The 14,034-nt window shown below is 59.0% G+C and overlaps 3 protein-coding genes across 11 annotated transcripts in view; 1 reads left to right on the top strand and 2 right to left on the bottom strand.

Moving 5' to 3' along the window:
- Positions 1–7: 7 nt before the first annotated feature.
- FASTK (Fas activated serine/threonine kinase) lies at positions 8–4,259 on the bottom strand. Of its 5 annotated transcripts, XM_066385267.1 has the most exons (11): positions 4,099–4,252; positions 3,850–3,902; positions 2,883–3,305; positions 2,232–2,411; positions 1,960–2,099; positions 1,294–1,507; positions 1,034–1,193; positions 720–811; positions 490–625; positions 299–413; positions 8–216 (listed from the first exon to the last, which is right to left on the bottom strand). In XM_066385267.1, coding segments are annotated over exons 1-11 (1,623 nt in total). In that variant the 5' UTR covers positions 4,101–4,252; the 3' UTR covers positions 8–108. The 5 variants fall into 5 exon arrangements, with proteins under 5 accessions (XP_066241364.1, XP_066241363.1, XP_066241365.1 ...); XM_066385266.1 differs by lacking the exon at positions 3,850–3,902 and having other exon boundaries at positions 4,099–4,257; XM_066385268.1 differs by lacking the exon at positions 4,099–4,252 and having other exon boundaries at positions 3,620–4,089.
- Positions 4,260–4,548: 289 nt separating this feature from the next.
- Positions 4,549–7,113, bottom strand: TMUB1 (transmembrane and ubiquitin like domain containing 1). Of its 2 annotated transcripts, none has more exons than XM_066385850.1 (3): positions 6,985–7,113; positions 5,649–6,067; positions 4,549–5,340 (listed from the first exon to the last, which is right to left on the bottom strand). In XM_066385850.1, exons 2-3 carry the CDS (start codon positions 6,035–6,037, stop codon positions 4,989–4,991), a joined length of 741 nt encoding a protein of 246 aa, XP_066241947.1. In that variant the 5' UTR covers positions 6,038–6,067; positions 6,985–7,113; the 3' UTR covers positions 4,549–4,988. The 2 variants fall into 2 exon arrangements, with proteins under 2 accessions (XP_066241947.1, XP_066241948.1); XM_066385851.1 differs by lacking the exon at positions 6,985–7,113 and adding an exon at positions 6,732–6,767.
- Positions 7,114–10,251: 3,138 nt separating this feature from the next.
- AGAP3 (ArfGAP with GTPase domain, ankyrin repeat and PH domain 3) overlaps positions 10,252–14,034 on the top strand; it is a 46,781-nt gene continuing 42,998 nt past the window's right edge. The window contains exon 1 of one of the 4 annotated variants that reach the window (XM_066385283.1): positions 10,252–10,926. In XM_066385283.1, coding sequence (XP_066241380.1) covers positions 10,590–10,926 — 337 coding nt within the window. In that variant the 5' untranslated portion in view covers positions 10,252–10,589. The remainder of the gene's footprint in view (positions 10,927–14,034) is intronic. The other 3 variants (XM_066385287.1, XM_066385284.1, XM_066385286.1) reach the window with 3 other exon arrangements.

Here is a 14,034-nt window from a genome sequence, read left to right on the forward strand (position 1 = left end):
CAGCCTGCCATGGGGAACAAAAGGGACTTTAATGAAAAACAAAAATGGAGCCAAAGTGCAAATCATCTACCCCCCATGGGGGGCCATTGGGAGCTCCGTGTGCATCCCTCATCCCCCTTCTGGCCCCCAGCGGAGGCCCAAGGCTTGGAGCTTCTGTCTCAGGTAACTCTTGAGCTGGGGCAGGCCCCTCTGTAACTCCAGCTCCTCGAAGGATAGCTGTGGGGAGAGGGCAGCGTTACCGTGGGCCCTGTGGGCATGGGGACACATGCGGCCTGACTTGTGGGCAGGGGCGGCTCACCGGCAGGAGCTGGTAGCCCAGGAGGCCCAGGTGCCGCTCCCGCAGGGCCCGAGAGCCCAGCAGCACCCTGCCGTCCCGGCAGCAGTGCCAGCGCTCCCTCAGCATCAGCACCACCCTGGTGAGAGAGCAGGCTGTGGGCTCTGGGGCGCTGTCTGCAAGGGCAGGGGAGGTCCTCCAGCCCTGCTCCTCACCTCTGGACGGGGTTGTGGGTAGTAGGCTGGGAGGCAGCCTGGCCCTGGGGACAGGACCTGGGAGGGTACGGTAGGAAGGGATCCTGGGTTCTCACGGGAAGCACAGCACCAGAGCTGCTGACACACAACAGGAAGTCTGAAAGGGGGGGGGGGGGGGGAGAAAGGGCCGCCAGCTTTTAACCAAGGCTCCATGTCCCCAGCTGGCTGCCACTCGCCCATCTAGAGCTCACCTGTGCAGTAGCCTGGGGGCACCGTCAGGTCCTGGCAGTATTTCTCCTCCCCCAGCAGCTGACGCAGCCCCTCAGCCACAATGTCTTTGTGACTAAGGAGAGAGTAAGAATGCTGGTCGGAAGGCCCAGGAGGCTTGTCCTAGCTTGTCCCTCCCCCCACCCCCCAGCTCCATGACCCTGGGCAAATGCCATATCTGTCTCAAGACCTATTCTTTATGACTTCTGAGAGTACAGCAGCCTAAACAGGTCCCAGTCTCTAGCTTCTCTTCCCTTTTCTTCCTCCCCCCCTCCCCTCCCCAAGCTGTCCTATCCACCTGTACTTGCAGCGAGCACGGTCAGTAATGAGTGGCTGGGGGAAGATGGGCACTTGCTGCTTTCGGGGGAGGCGGGGACCCCGGTATCCTGGGAGCTCCAGCTCCACGGCTGTGTCCAGCAGGGAGAGGTAGCGCCGCACAATCAGGGCATGAGGGGTGCCTGTGGGCAAGGGGACCGCGGCTCGGTGGGCTGCAGACCCCCCACACACTACCCTGCCTGCTGGCCCCTGGGGTCCCAGCCAGCCTTCCTGCCCACGCACCACTGATGTGGTTGATAAAACCAGGGGAAAAGACAAAGTGCAGGGCTCGGAAGGGCAGGCACTGCAGCTGGCACAGGGACATCAGGATGTTGACAGTGGCCAGGGGGGCCGCCCCTACTTCCCGAGCCAGGATCCTTTCAAGGCAGGGCAGAAATTGCTGTTCCAGGGGAAAGTAGTTCAGCCGCCCGAAGGGCAAGACCAGCTTCTGGACCACCTGTGGAAGGAGAGCAGCCATTACCCCACATGAAACAGTTCTCCAAGACCCTTAACGAGGTGAGCCTCAGGAAGGCTTGGCCTGCAAGCTTAGAACGTCGCTGCCATGGCAGAGCTCCCTCAGCCTGACATGCACCAGTTCATGGCATAAGCACCATCTTGAGCCTCAAGCGGTTAATCACCAAATAAGTGGTGAGGACATGGCTGTGAGGCCTGGCCCTGAAGGCCTAGAAGAGCAGGAGCAATGAAGTTGAAGACGGTGCTCAGAGGACTTGGAGAACTACAGATAGCCAGGGACATGCTAGGAGCTGGAGAAGCTCAGGAGGGCGTGAGCAAAGATGGAACCCCGGGGACAGGGCCTGGCTGGGATCCTTGCTGCAAGGACACAGCAGCCCATTAACGCAGACGGGCTGGGCCCGATGGAAGGTTGAGAAGTGTGGGAGGCAATCCCACCTTGCTGCTGAGCTGTGCTTCCTGGACAACCAGGAAGTGGGCAATGGCTTCCAGGAGCTGCGGTTCCCGCAACCGGTGTCGGGCCAGGTGCTGGGCCAGGAGCACCATCACATGGGGAGTCAGTTCCTCTGGCCTGGCCTCTGTGAAGGAGAGCCTATCATGCTGGATCCTCAGGCAAACCCTCTGAACTGGGTTCACCTTAGCCCAAGCCCCGCCACCTGCATCCTCCTCAGCCTGACCCCCAACAACCTGCCTTTAACCCCCTCCAGCACCTGCCAGGCTTCGGATGAGGTGCTGCTGTGGATGCCGCAGGAAACGGGGGCAGCTCAGAGCAGCTTCCAACCTTTGCCCACCACGAAGGACAGGTTGCAGAGGGGGAGGAAGCTTTGGAGGGAGGCGGAACCTTCGCTCCCGCTCCAGGGCACACACCAGGGGCCCATCTGAAGGGAAGCCTGAGAGGGAGATCGTCAGAGGAGGCAGTCCTGGTAACAGGCAGCTGCCCTGCTCTGCTCCGGTGCTGGGGTTATCACTGGATCCCCACCTCTTATCTCCATTTTTTGGACTGGGAGGTTTGCTATAGTGTTAAGCGGAAACACTAGAGAAATGTAAAATACCATGTGAATGAAGGGATCAGAACAACTTGTGGGAAGGCCTTACACAGAGATGGCAGATACATTCTCATCTGGTGCTAATGGTGACACACTGCTAGCTCCCAGAGCACTGTGGTGGAAGCAATCTGGGATAGCACCTTAGCTAAGCTGTAACAAATGCTGCTCGACTCTTGATGTCTGCTGTGGATGCCGGGGAGTGTGCTGGGGTATGGCCCTTCTCGGCTAGGTCTAAGAAGTGAATTCTGTCAGTGATCTTGGGTCCTGGACTGCTCTATTCTCCCATGAACACCTGCCCCCAGGCACCCTCCTCACCAAGTAAGACTGCAAGGTGGAGACACACGTGGATGGTATGAATGTCAAAGGAGGGGCAGTTTCGGATGATGAGGTGACTCAAGTCCTGCAGTGTGGCCCACTCCACAGGAGGGGGCCGTGGCTGAGACCCCAAGAGCTGGCCCAGACGGTGGAGCGCCACAGGGTAGTGGTGGGCGCGCACCTTGGTGGGATTCTGACCCAGCCAGCGCAGCAGCTCCCCGGGGCTCCTCGCCTGTTCCAGAAGCCGCTGCAGCCCCTGCACAGGACCTGCATGGGGACCTCCTCCAGGAAGCTGGTCCCCCCATTTGCTGGGCCCCAGACAGAAGGGCTGTACTGGCGGGAGCAGCAGCAGGCCAGACAGCCGAGCAGCAGAGGCCTGAACAGAGAGCAGGACCCGAAGCATGGAGTTGGGTGATGGAGACCCTGAGGGGCAGCCCAGAAAACGGGGGTGAGGTTTTCTCCAAAGGGGAGAAAAAGCCTGCTACCTACTGCACACCTCACTTCCCATCTAGAGAGGTTGGGGGGTGTCAAAGCAAGCTGGACTCATGTCCACCCTTCTTTGTGACTGCTGGTCCTCTTGTCCACCTGCCCCTCACTCTGCCTCCTTCCACGCTTTCTAACAGCCGTGCTAACCCTTCAGTGTTCTCAGCGCAGGGGCATCTACATCGATTCCACATGCATTAGCTCCTCTGATCGTCCTCACACGCCCAGGAGGAGGCAGGCAGGGCTGGCATTACCTCGATTTCACAGGCGGAGACACCGACACCCAGAGAGGTGAAGGGGTTAAGCTAAGCCCGAGGTCACGAATCCGGTTAGCGGTCGCGCCCAGCCTGGAGCCCAGCTTGCCCTGGCGCTGCGCCCTCCCGACCAGCTCCCCCTCTCGCAGGAGGCGGCGGCGGCACGGAGGGTGGAACGCGGGCTCCGCAGCCAGACGGTCCTGGGTTCCATGCTGGGTGCTCCCACTTACCAGCGGCGTGACCTTGGACCAGTGGCTTCGTCTCTCTGCCTAAGCCTCCACGCCTGTGAAACGAGAACGCAGCGCCGACCTTGCAGGGCGCCCGTGGAACCCCGGTGCGCAGGGATGCAGCGGCTAGGAGTCGCTGGTGTCAGGGGCCCCTACACCCGTCCAGCCCGGGGACGCCAGGAGGCCGTGGGCACGGTCGCCAACACCGACCCGCCACCCTCCCACGGGCCACCCCGCAGACGCCCCCCCTACATGACTCCCCAGGCCCCGCGCAGATCGCTCCCTCAGTCGGTCTCGGGGCCCGGGAGCCGGGCTCCCCCCGCGGACTCCTCATCGGCAGGCAACCGAGTCCACCATCTTCCCAGCAGGCCCCAGACGCCAATCCCCGTTCAGCCCTCCGCCAGCAAAGACGTGGCTCCCGTCATGCTCTGCGCGCCGCGAGGGCCCCCCCCCCCCCTTTGCTTTCTGAGAGCTGCGCGCGCGCGCGCGCCCGGGCTGGAGGGGCGGGGCCGAGGAGGCCGGCGCGGAGGCGGAAAAAGGTGAGAGCAGTACCGGCGTGGGCCTGGGAGGGCTGGTCTGGTCTAGGCTGGGCAGAGGGTCCTTTCCGTGCCCGTCACTCCCTTTCTCCTAATGGGCAAGGGCCCCCTGCCCCCACGGGCCCACACGCTCAGATACACACCATGAGTGAAAACTTCACAGTTATTTAATCTGCACAAGTTCCAAACAACTCCCTCGGCCCCTCCCCTCCCCTCTCGGCCACGGTCCTTGGGTCCCCAAATCTGCACAAGGAGCAATTAGGGACTAGAGGTGGCTGGGTCCCCAGGCAGAACACTAAGCTGGGCCCAGGGGTGTGGCACCACTCTGCCCAGGGCCAAGGCAGCGACAGCAGCTGGCTGACCCGGAGGAACCGACTGTCAGTGACAGCGGAGGGCCAGCAGCCCCTGCAGGTGGCTCAGAGCCATGGAGGTCACAGGGAGGGGCCTCGAGCTGCCCCTGGAGTGCTCTTCGGCGCAGGGCTGGGCTCCAGGGTAGTGGAAAGAGGCAAGCCAGAGAGGTGGGCCTGGGCAGACAGCAGCTCCCACCGTGGGGTGGGGAGCAAGGTCCGGAGGGGCCAGCCACACTGCCGAGAGCACGTGGAGGCACTATGGGCGGTACATGGCAAAAGCCAGGAGACTGAGGAGCAGAGTGAAGCCTGCCAGACCCAGAGTGGCAGTTAGGGGAAAGAAGGGCCGGTACTGGATCTGACAGTACCAGAGCAGCAGAAGCAGCAGAAGCAGCAGGGGTAGCAGCAGGCTGCCTATTTCCAGCCCGGAGGGGCCTGGCTCTGACCCCGGTGGGCAAGGGGGATGTGGGGGACCGACTCGAGTGGACACGTGGCAGTGGAGAACGCAGTTGGGAGGGAGGTGAAGGCTGCCCAGGGTCTGGGTGTCGTCTCCCAGCAGCTGCCCTTGGTAGATGAGTCGTACCTGCTGCTCCCGGCCTGGGAACTGGGTCCTGAGGAGAGAGGGACCTGAGTAATAGAGCAGGCCTCAGGCAATCCTAGTCTCTCGCCAAGTACAATGCTCCCACCCATCACCTCTGCCCTCCCACCACCCACCTCTACCCACCCACCACCCAGGTCATGGCCCCCCAGGGGGTCCGCTCCTGCTGCAGGGGAACAATGCAGAGTGTGATTTGGGCATCACAGTTCCCTCATCTATAAAACGCGGGGGAAGTCTCAGGTGTCTCTGGTGGCCCTTCCAGGTGCATGGTCACTCCCACCCACTCCTTAGCATTTTGTTCCTTTCCTCCTCTCAGCTTACCTTTTTAGGGAGCCAATGGTGTCATGGGGCCAGGCTCTGGCCACCTGCTCTGAGTCATTGAGAAATTTTAGCCGTAGTACTAGAGGCTCCTGGGAGGAGTTGGGGGGTGGCGACATTGCTGGGAGCCCTGTGCCAGGCTCTGGGTGTGCCGCCTGACTTCTGTGTCTCAGGCTAGGGGTTTCAGCTCCTGGGGCTTCCCCTCTGATGCTGTCGGTGACCGCCATGGCTTCGTTGGGCTGGGCTGTTGTGGAGGTCACAGACGGCTGGGGCAGTAGGTCAGCACCCTCCGATGTGTGTGTTGAGACCCAGGCGAGAGCCAGCACCAGAAGGCAGGCAAGCACCGCAAAAAGGACAGTCACCTCATCACCCACCCCTTCAATCAGGGCCATGGCACTGGCCTTGCCCGCCGTGCTACTGAGCTGGAGAAGCACAAAGAACCCGAGAGGGGGTGAGCGGCTGGCTCACAGGCGCCAGTAGGTCACTGAACTTCAACAGGCTACTGACCCCACCCTACCCCACCTTCCCACAGCCCTCACTCACTCTTCTGTCCCCTCACCCAAGCCCCAACCCAGGGCACAGACTGCTTTGATTCCCAGTTGCCCCAAATTTGCCTCATGTGCCCGTTCCCATCACCAAATTCTAAGTCCTAACTTTTATAACCTGAGCTCTAGGTCTTTCACCAGCTCCCCAATTCACCCAAACCCTATCCTGAGATAAGGGCCTTGCCATTCCAAGCATCCTCTCCCCTAAATCCAACCCCCACCAAACTTCCCCCCTAAAGCTTACCTATTCTTCTGTCTACTTCATCTCAAAATTTATTCCTTCACCCATTTCGCCTCAAAACTGCTTATCTATCCCAAAGCTTATCTCCTCTGTCGCTCAAGTTTCTCCAAGGGGGAAGAAAAACGGCCTCGATGTCTTACTCCCTTACCCTTTACCCAAACCCCACCCGCCCACACGGACGGCTTCCCACGGCTTCCCTACACCAAACGTCAAACTCCGCCCTTTGGCAATCTGGAATCTCCTAGGCAGGGTTGCCACCTCCCCACTCAACTCGGTGCCTGCTGGCCACTCAAGCCCCACCTCGCGGGGACCCGACTTCGCGCCTCCTCTGGAAGCTTCTTCAAACACAGCCCCTTGCTGTACCCTAGATCCCGCCCGCGAATACGGGACTTCGCCCTCCCCACCCCCAACTCCTCCATCACCCCTCCCATCTTCCCGCCCCACCCCCCACCCCCAAGATGTGGGAGGGCACCGGCGCTTCCAGGACAGGATAGCGGGTGACGGCTAGGGCTCGGGGAGGCGGGGTGGGCGCAGTCTCGGCGCGAGGACTCACCGCCGGGTTCCGCCAGCTCCATAGCGGACCCTCGGGCACTTCCGGGCGGGAGGCGCCGAGGTCGCAGACACCTGAAGGCACCCCCTGCTTTCTCCGCGGCCGCTATCCGGAGCATTGTGGGACTTGTAGTCCGAGCCACACGCAGTCCCCGCCCTCCTCCGTGTGTACCCAAATGCGGGGCTCGGCGGCCTGGTTCGGGTGCCCTCAGTTGCAGAAGGGCGGGAGGGGCAGGTTTGGGAGTTGTGATAACCCTCAGAGATCTAGGCGCACAGGATCCGACCCCCCTCCCCTGCCGGCAGGCAGCCAAGGCGTCTGTCGCTGCAGAAACCAACGTCAGCTGGAGCACGTCAGCACCCGTGTTTTGAGATGTAGGTTCTAGCGAACTCAGGTGGCTCGACCTATTCTTACGTCAGGTGGACGCCAGAGGCAACTTGGACCCCCCCCCCCCAATCGGTGCTGGTAACCGTGAGTGGCCCCTACCAGTCTAGCTGAGTATGCTCGTCCCTGGCTTGGGCTGTCCAGTTTCCCTGGTCCCCTCTTCAGCCTTGCCACTACGATACTGTGCAGGAAGCATGGATATTGGAACGTAACACAATACCGATCCCTTATTCCTTAATGACCTTAGGTTCATTACTGAATCTCTTTGAACCTAAATTTCTTCATTCCTAAGACCTACCTCGTAAAGCAATTGTAAGGAGTAAATGAGGTGTTTTGTTCAGTAAGTGTGAAAATTATGTAAAGGATCTAAGACTCAGTATATATTTGCTCAACTAGTATTAGTTCCCTCCCTCCCCTCAAATCTGGGCTTGGAGACTGGATCCTTAGCATGGTACTGTTAATTTGAGCCCAAGCCTGGCCTAGGCCAAGCTAAATTCTGTGGGGTTTCCCTCCTTCTTCTGGACTCGTATAGCCACAGAGACTCACATCCTGGAGTTTTATAGGCCAGTCTTGATTAAAAAGTAACATACCGCCTGACCTGTGGTGGCGCAGTGGATAAAGCGTCGACCTGGCTGAGGTCACCGGTTCGAAACCCTGGCTTGCCTGGTCAAGGCACATATGGGAGTTGATGCTTCCAGCTCCTCCCCACCTTCTCTCTCTCTCTCTCTCTCTCTCCCTTTCTCTCTCCTCTCTAAAATGAATAAATAAAATTAAAAAAAAATAAAAATAAAAAAAATAAAAAGTAACATACCCTCATGTTCCCATAGCACATGCCTACTTGAGGGAGCAAGTACTCCAAGAATGGCCTTGGGAATGTCAGTTTAGACTTGTAACATACAGAACTAACTTACCTCTGGTTCCTTCCCTCCCATTCATTCATTTATTCTACACACATGTATTAAATATATACCAGTATATGCCAGGTATCTGTAAGATACTGGGAATACAGTAGTGAACCAGACCCTGGTCCTGTCCTAACGGGGCCCATACACTACCAGAGGACACAGAAACACAGGCAACACCCCAGTGCTACAGCAGGTGTGGTCTGGCTACTGGGGCAACTTATTTCAGAGGCCCTATAGCTCCAGCATCTCTCCTGGAAGGAACCTGGTAGCAACTTCTCACTGTGGATTTTTTTTTTAATTTTTAAATTGATTTTAGAGAGAGAAACCAATTATTTTGTACCACTTATTTATGCATTCATTGGTTGTTCTTATACGTTCCCTGACCAGGAAACAAACCTGCAAATCATGGTAACGACACTCTAACCAACTGAGCTACCTGGCCAGCGCTTGCTGTGGATTTTAATTAAGCATCTAAAAGAGATGCTAGATATTGCTTTTAGAATGACAGAACATTGCCCTGTCTGGATAGCTCTGTTGGTTGTTAGATCATCATCCCAAAGCGCAGATGTTGCTGGTTCGATCCTGTCAGAGCACATAGAGGAACAGATTGATGTTCCTGTCTCTGTCTCTCTCTTCCTCTCTTGCTAATATCAATGAATAAAAAAATAAATTTAAAAAGAAAGAATTACAGTACATCAGAGCTAGGTGTTCTGCTAACCGCTATATTTTGCAGATGAAGCCCAGAGAGTGTGTAAGACATTCTTAAGGTCAAATAGGTAAATGGAATCCACATCTCTCAGGAACTGGGGAGACCCCCAGTGTTGATTAGCTTGCACCTAGTTCTTCCGGAGGTACAAAAAACATAGGAATGATGACTGGGTTGGTACTGGGGCAGAGTTGTGTGGATAGCCAATTTTTTTTTTTTTTTGGGGGGGCAACTTTATGCTGGGAAAAGACCCAGTTTGTGAAGTAGAAATGTACATAAAAAGGATGACATGTACCAGAGGACGTGGAATGAGGGCAGCCCTGGCAGGCTGATTGGCTGAGCCAGTGCCCTGCACATACCACCCACCCCTTGTGGGTTTTGGTCAAGTTTGGTGAGAGGGGTGACTAGAAGAACTGGAGATAATTTTAGCAATGGGAATGCAGAGGGCTAGGACAGTGAAAGGAGCTTTTTGGCCCCAGAAGGAGTAGACAGGAACACAAGAGAAAGGGGTGAAGACAAGGAAAATTAAGACAGTCATGTGGGCACTGGTGTCTCTTGAATGGGGTGTTGGAGAAGACATATTTGATTCCTCCCTCTTCCTTCTGTGGATTTGTAGGGTCTGTGGTGGTCAGCAAACCCTCCCCGGTTCCACAAAGGGGCCTTTAAGGAGAGGCCGGAAGACAGGAGTGGGGATGTTGTTGTTCTAAGTGTCATTTTCAAGACACCCCCCCCCCCCCCCCCTGAAGCTCTCGACAGAACTGGAGATACTCCTCTGTGCTGCAGTTAGCAGTGGAGAGTCTAGGGAAGGGCTACAGAAAGAACCTCAGAGGAGGGGTGGTCTCTAGAGCTGACCTCGGGGCCTGGCACAAGGGAGCCAGTGCCGCACTGAAGGCAGGCAGATCTAAGGGAGGCGCAACTGGGCCTGAGCTGGCGGCCCTCCTTGGCCAATCAGTCGCAATCATCAACACCCTCAGGCGTAGGGCACTGTTCCGGCTGTGCCCAGAGATCGGACACCCCACCCAGACCAGCGCAGGGAGACGAAAGTGACAGCCAGGCCGGAGGTGGCCGGGACTGCTGTCCTCTCCTAACGGCGGCCCCCGCGGCGGGTGTGGGTGGGCTCTCTCCTGGAGAGAAGGCGGAAGGGCCGAGGCGAGGTGGGAGGGGCCGGTGCGCCTGGGCTGGAGCGCGCGGCTCCGGGGTGGAGGCTGCAGAGTCTGCGAGCGAGGGGCGGGGGCGCTGGGACCCGCACGCAGGAGGGGCGGGGGCGGCGGGGAGGGGGGCTCCGGCTGCCTGTGCCGGAGCCGGCGGGGGCGGTGGTGCGTGCGCATGACGCGGGGGGAGGGCCCGGGCCGCGCGCTCCCGGTCCCGTTGTTGTTGCCGCTGGAGGCTGCTCCCAGGCGGCGGGATCGCGGCGCCGGGAAGCGCCCGGCAGCGGCGGCCACAGCGTGCGCGACGGCGCCTCCCGGCCAAGGCCCCCTTTCTTTGGCCCCATGCACTAGCCCCGCGCCGCCGGCTCCGTAGTCCCAAACCCGCCAGCCCCGCGCGCCCGCCCGCCGCCGCCGCCGCGCCGCCCCGGCCCCAGCCGGGCCCACCTCGGGCCCCGCTGCTCCGGAGCAATGAACTTCCAGGCGGGCGGGGGGCAGAGCCCGCAGCAGCAGCCAAGCCTGGCGGCGCCGGGGGGCGGCGGCGGCGGCGGCGGCGGAGGTGGTGCTGGGGGCGGCGGGCAGTTCGGCGGCGCGGGGCCGGGGTCCGGGGGCGGCGGCGGCCCCTCGCAGCAGCTAGCCGGCGGGCCCCCACAGCAGTTCGCGCTCTCCAACTCGGCAGCCATCCGGGCCGAGATCCAGCGCTTCGAGTCTGTGCATCCCAATATCTACGCCATCTACGACCTGATCGAGCGCATGGAGGACTTGGCGCTGCAGAACCAGATCCGGGAGCACGTCATCTCCATCGAGGGTGAGCGGAGCCGGGGCTGAGGGAACCGAGGCGCGGCGGTCTTTCCGGCACTGGCCGGGGGCTCTGCGTGTCCAGCCTGGCCACACTCTCCCCGTCGGGGATCCTCCTGCGCCTCAGGTCCAGGCCACGCGGTTTGTTGAACGGCAGCGCTGCAGAGCCGGCGTCCAGCCTTCACTTGATCTTTCTCTCGTCTGGGGATACTCGGGCTGGGGACCGGTCTCGCGCAGGGTGTACGGTTTTTGCTCTTAGTGCTCCAGGGCTGGACGGTACTGTCTCTTCGGGGACGGGGACGCTCGGAGCCGCAGAGGTTCCGGGGGGGGGGGCAAATCTGGTGAGGTATGGCCCGGTAGGGTGGGCGCGGCGGAGGCCTAGGAGGGCGGGGAGGTGGGGCCGCTGCTTGAGCGGCATCTCAGCCGCCGCCTGGGCTCTGCCTCGCGGCGGGCGGGGGACTGGAGCCTCCCGTTAGTGGATGGCCGCTTTCCCGGGCCCGGCGCCAGCAGGCCGGGGCTGGTGGCGCTTGCCGCGGCGCCCTCTTCCGACGCACATCCCGCACGCTGCCGAGGCCGGGCGGGCCGGCCCTGGCTTCGGGCTTGGGCGCTGCGACCGCGTGGGAGGGGCTGGTGGGTCCATCCGCGCCTTCACGGGGCCCCACCTGCGCTGGGACCCGCCGCTGCTTTCCAGTGAGCCTCTTGCGGGGTGGGCGCGGGACTGCGAGGCACTGACCGACTTCTAGGGACACGGCTCCGGGCGTCAGGGACTGAAACCCCGCGCCCCTGCTCTGCCCAGCGATCCTTTCTCGAGGTTCTTAGGCCCTGGCATCCAGCAGCAGTGGGGCAGAGAAAGCGGGTGCAGGCTGCTGGCAGAGATACTCCTCCACCACTGGTGTGTGTGTGGGGGGGTGGCAGCACCCGCAGGCACCCCTGTGGCATGGTGACCTTTGAGTGGCCAGTGGGCAGATGGGCCTCGCCCAGGGCCATCTGCTACCTCCTCCGGCTCCATTTGAAGGGGGACTCCCACCAGCAGGTGGTGGGTTAGGCCTTAGTGGAAATGCTGGGAGAATGCAAGGCCTTTTGATGATGACATGGAATTGTGCACAGGGGCCTGTCCACTACTCAAGCTTCACAGTGAGGGCCCTGCTCCCATTTTTCACCTCTATGTGAGGCTCTGGGGGACTCCTCACCTGAACACCCATTTCTGCTTTCAGAGAGATTCCTGTAGCTGGGGAAGAAACGTTGGGCCTTTTGGGAGTCAAGGACCCCATTTGAGCTGAGGTTCTGCCCTTTTGGTATGACATCCCAGTCTGTCTGCTTTCTTCCCTTTCCTCAGCCCTCTCTAGTCTCTTTTCTCTCCAGGCCTAGTTCACTGTGAACTAATTAGGTGACAGAATTTAAAAAAAAAACAAAAAACAAAAAAAAAAACCCTCATTAACATGGATCTGAGTAGATGTCCTGAATCACCATTGAGGCTGGGGACCTGGAGATGGCATTTGTGTGAGCCAGGGGCCCCAAAGAGAGGCATGACCAATTTCTCCTCCCTCTAGCTGAAGGGGGCGGGGCAGGGACAGCAGCCATTCCCTGTAGCCTCAGTGTCCTTTGGACAAAGTAAGAGAGGTCCCCCATCAGCCCCAAGATCCCAGCCCCTACCCCTGCCCTGTTTGGTAAAGAGACTTGGAGGGACAGCCACAGAAGGGCTGAGGGAAGACATCTGTCACAGGCCCTTTCCCAGAGCAGGGAGAGGCAGGAATCTTGCCTTCCTACTCTGAGCCCAGCTTCCTTTATCAGTGCTGGACGCCCCCCACCCCACTCCCTCAGCCCAGGAAGTCTCCCGTGTCTTCTGTGATGTGAAGACCGTGATTTCCTGACACACGTGGGTTTTCACCCTGTCTTGAAAATCCAACACAACAGGCAGGTTCCCCCTGCTAGAACCCTCCCCTGTAACCAACTTCCCCACTGTGGTTTGGAAGCACCCCGTGTTACTGCTTCGCTCAGAAGCTTGGTGTTAACCCCTGCGAATCCTGAGACCCAATGTCTCATTGTCACCTAGCCCAGCCGCTGCTCACACATCTGTTCTCAGTTCTCCTGGTCCCTGCTTCCCTGTTCTTTCTTGGCAGGGCCTTCTGCCTCTTTCTCCCCACTCACCCCCCTTTATTTTTCCAGCCTTTTTCCTGGAACCCATTTTTATTACCCACCTCACCTCTGCTTTGCCATTTCTTTTTTTTACTTAAAAAAATTTTTTTTTACAGAGACAGAGAGTCAGAGAAAGGGATAGACAGGGACAGACAGACAGGAACAGAGAGAGATGAGAAGCATCAATCATTAGTTTTTCATTGTGCGTTGTGACACCTTAGTTGTTCATTGATTGCTTTCTCATATGTGCCTTGACCGTGGGCCTTCAGCAAACTGAGTAACCCCTTGCTCAGCCAGTGACCTTGGGTCCAAGCTGGTGAACCTTTGCTCAAACCAGATGAGCCTGCACTCAAGCTGGCGACCTTGAGGTCTCGAACCTGGGTCCTTCCGCATTCCAGTCCAACGCTCTATCCAGTGTGCCACCAACTGGTTAGGCTACTTTGCCACTTCTGTCTGCCAGCTTTTCTGCTGTAGGCAGGCATCAAAAAAAAACCCCAGAAAACTCCTTCTCCAATTTCTGCCCCATATCCTTCCTCTCTCCATCTGCCAAACCATATTGCTGCTGTCCTGCAGAGTGGCATCCCCACCTTCTTCCTTGGCAGAGGGAGGGGAGCAGCTTCTCCAGTGGTTCCCTGCTCACTCTGAGCCTGATGGAGTGCCCCCTGCCCAGGCTCAGCTGAGCTGGGTTGTGGCTGTTATGTAAACAACACTCCTGGCCTAGGAGGCCAATCCTGTGTTTACTAGAGATGAGCCTCTTCGTGGGAAGAGCTGACATTGTCCTGGTGTATAATAATAAGTCTCCACCTCACTCTGGTGATATACTCAAGCGGAGGGTTTATGTGTTCCCACCCTGAAGGTGACCTGGGAGATGCAGTCGGGATTCGTCTGGCACTGAGGAAGTACAGTGGCATTTTGCTTACCTGTTCTCTCTTAGCTTCTCTTAGTCACCTCTGACCCCCCTGGTTAGGGCAGGAGGAAGGTG

This window comes from Saccopteryx leptura, chromosome 5 (assembly GCF_036850995.1).
Source record: "Saccopteryx leptura isolate mSacLep1 chromosome 5, mSacLep1_pri_phased_curated, whole genome shotgun sequence".
NCBI lineage: Eukaryota > Metazoa > Chordata > Mammalia > Chiroptera > Emballonuridae > Saccopteryx > Saccopteryx leptura.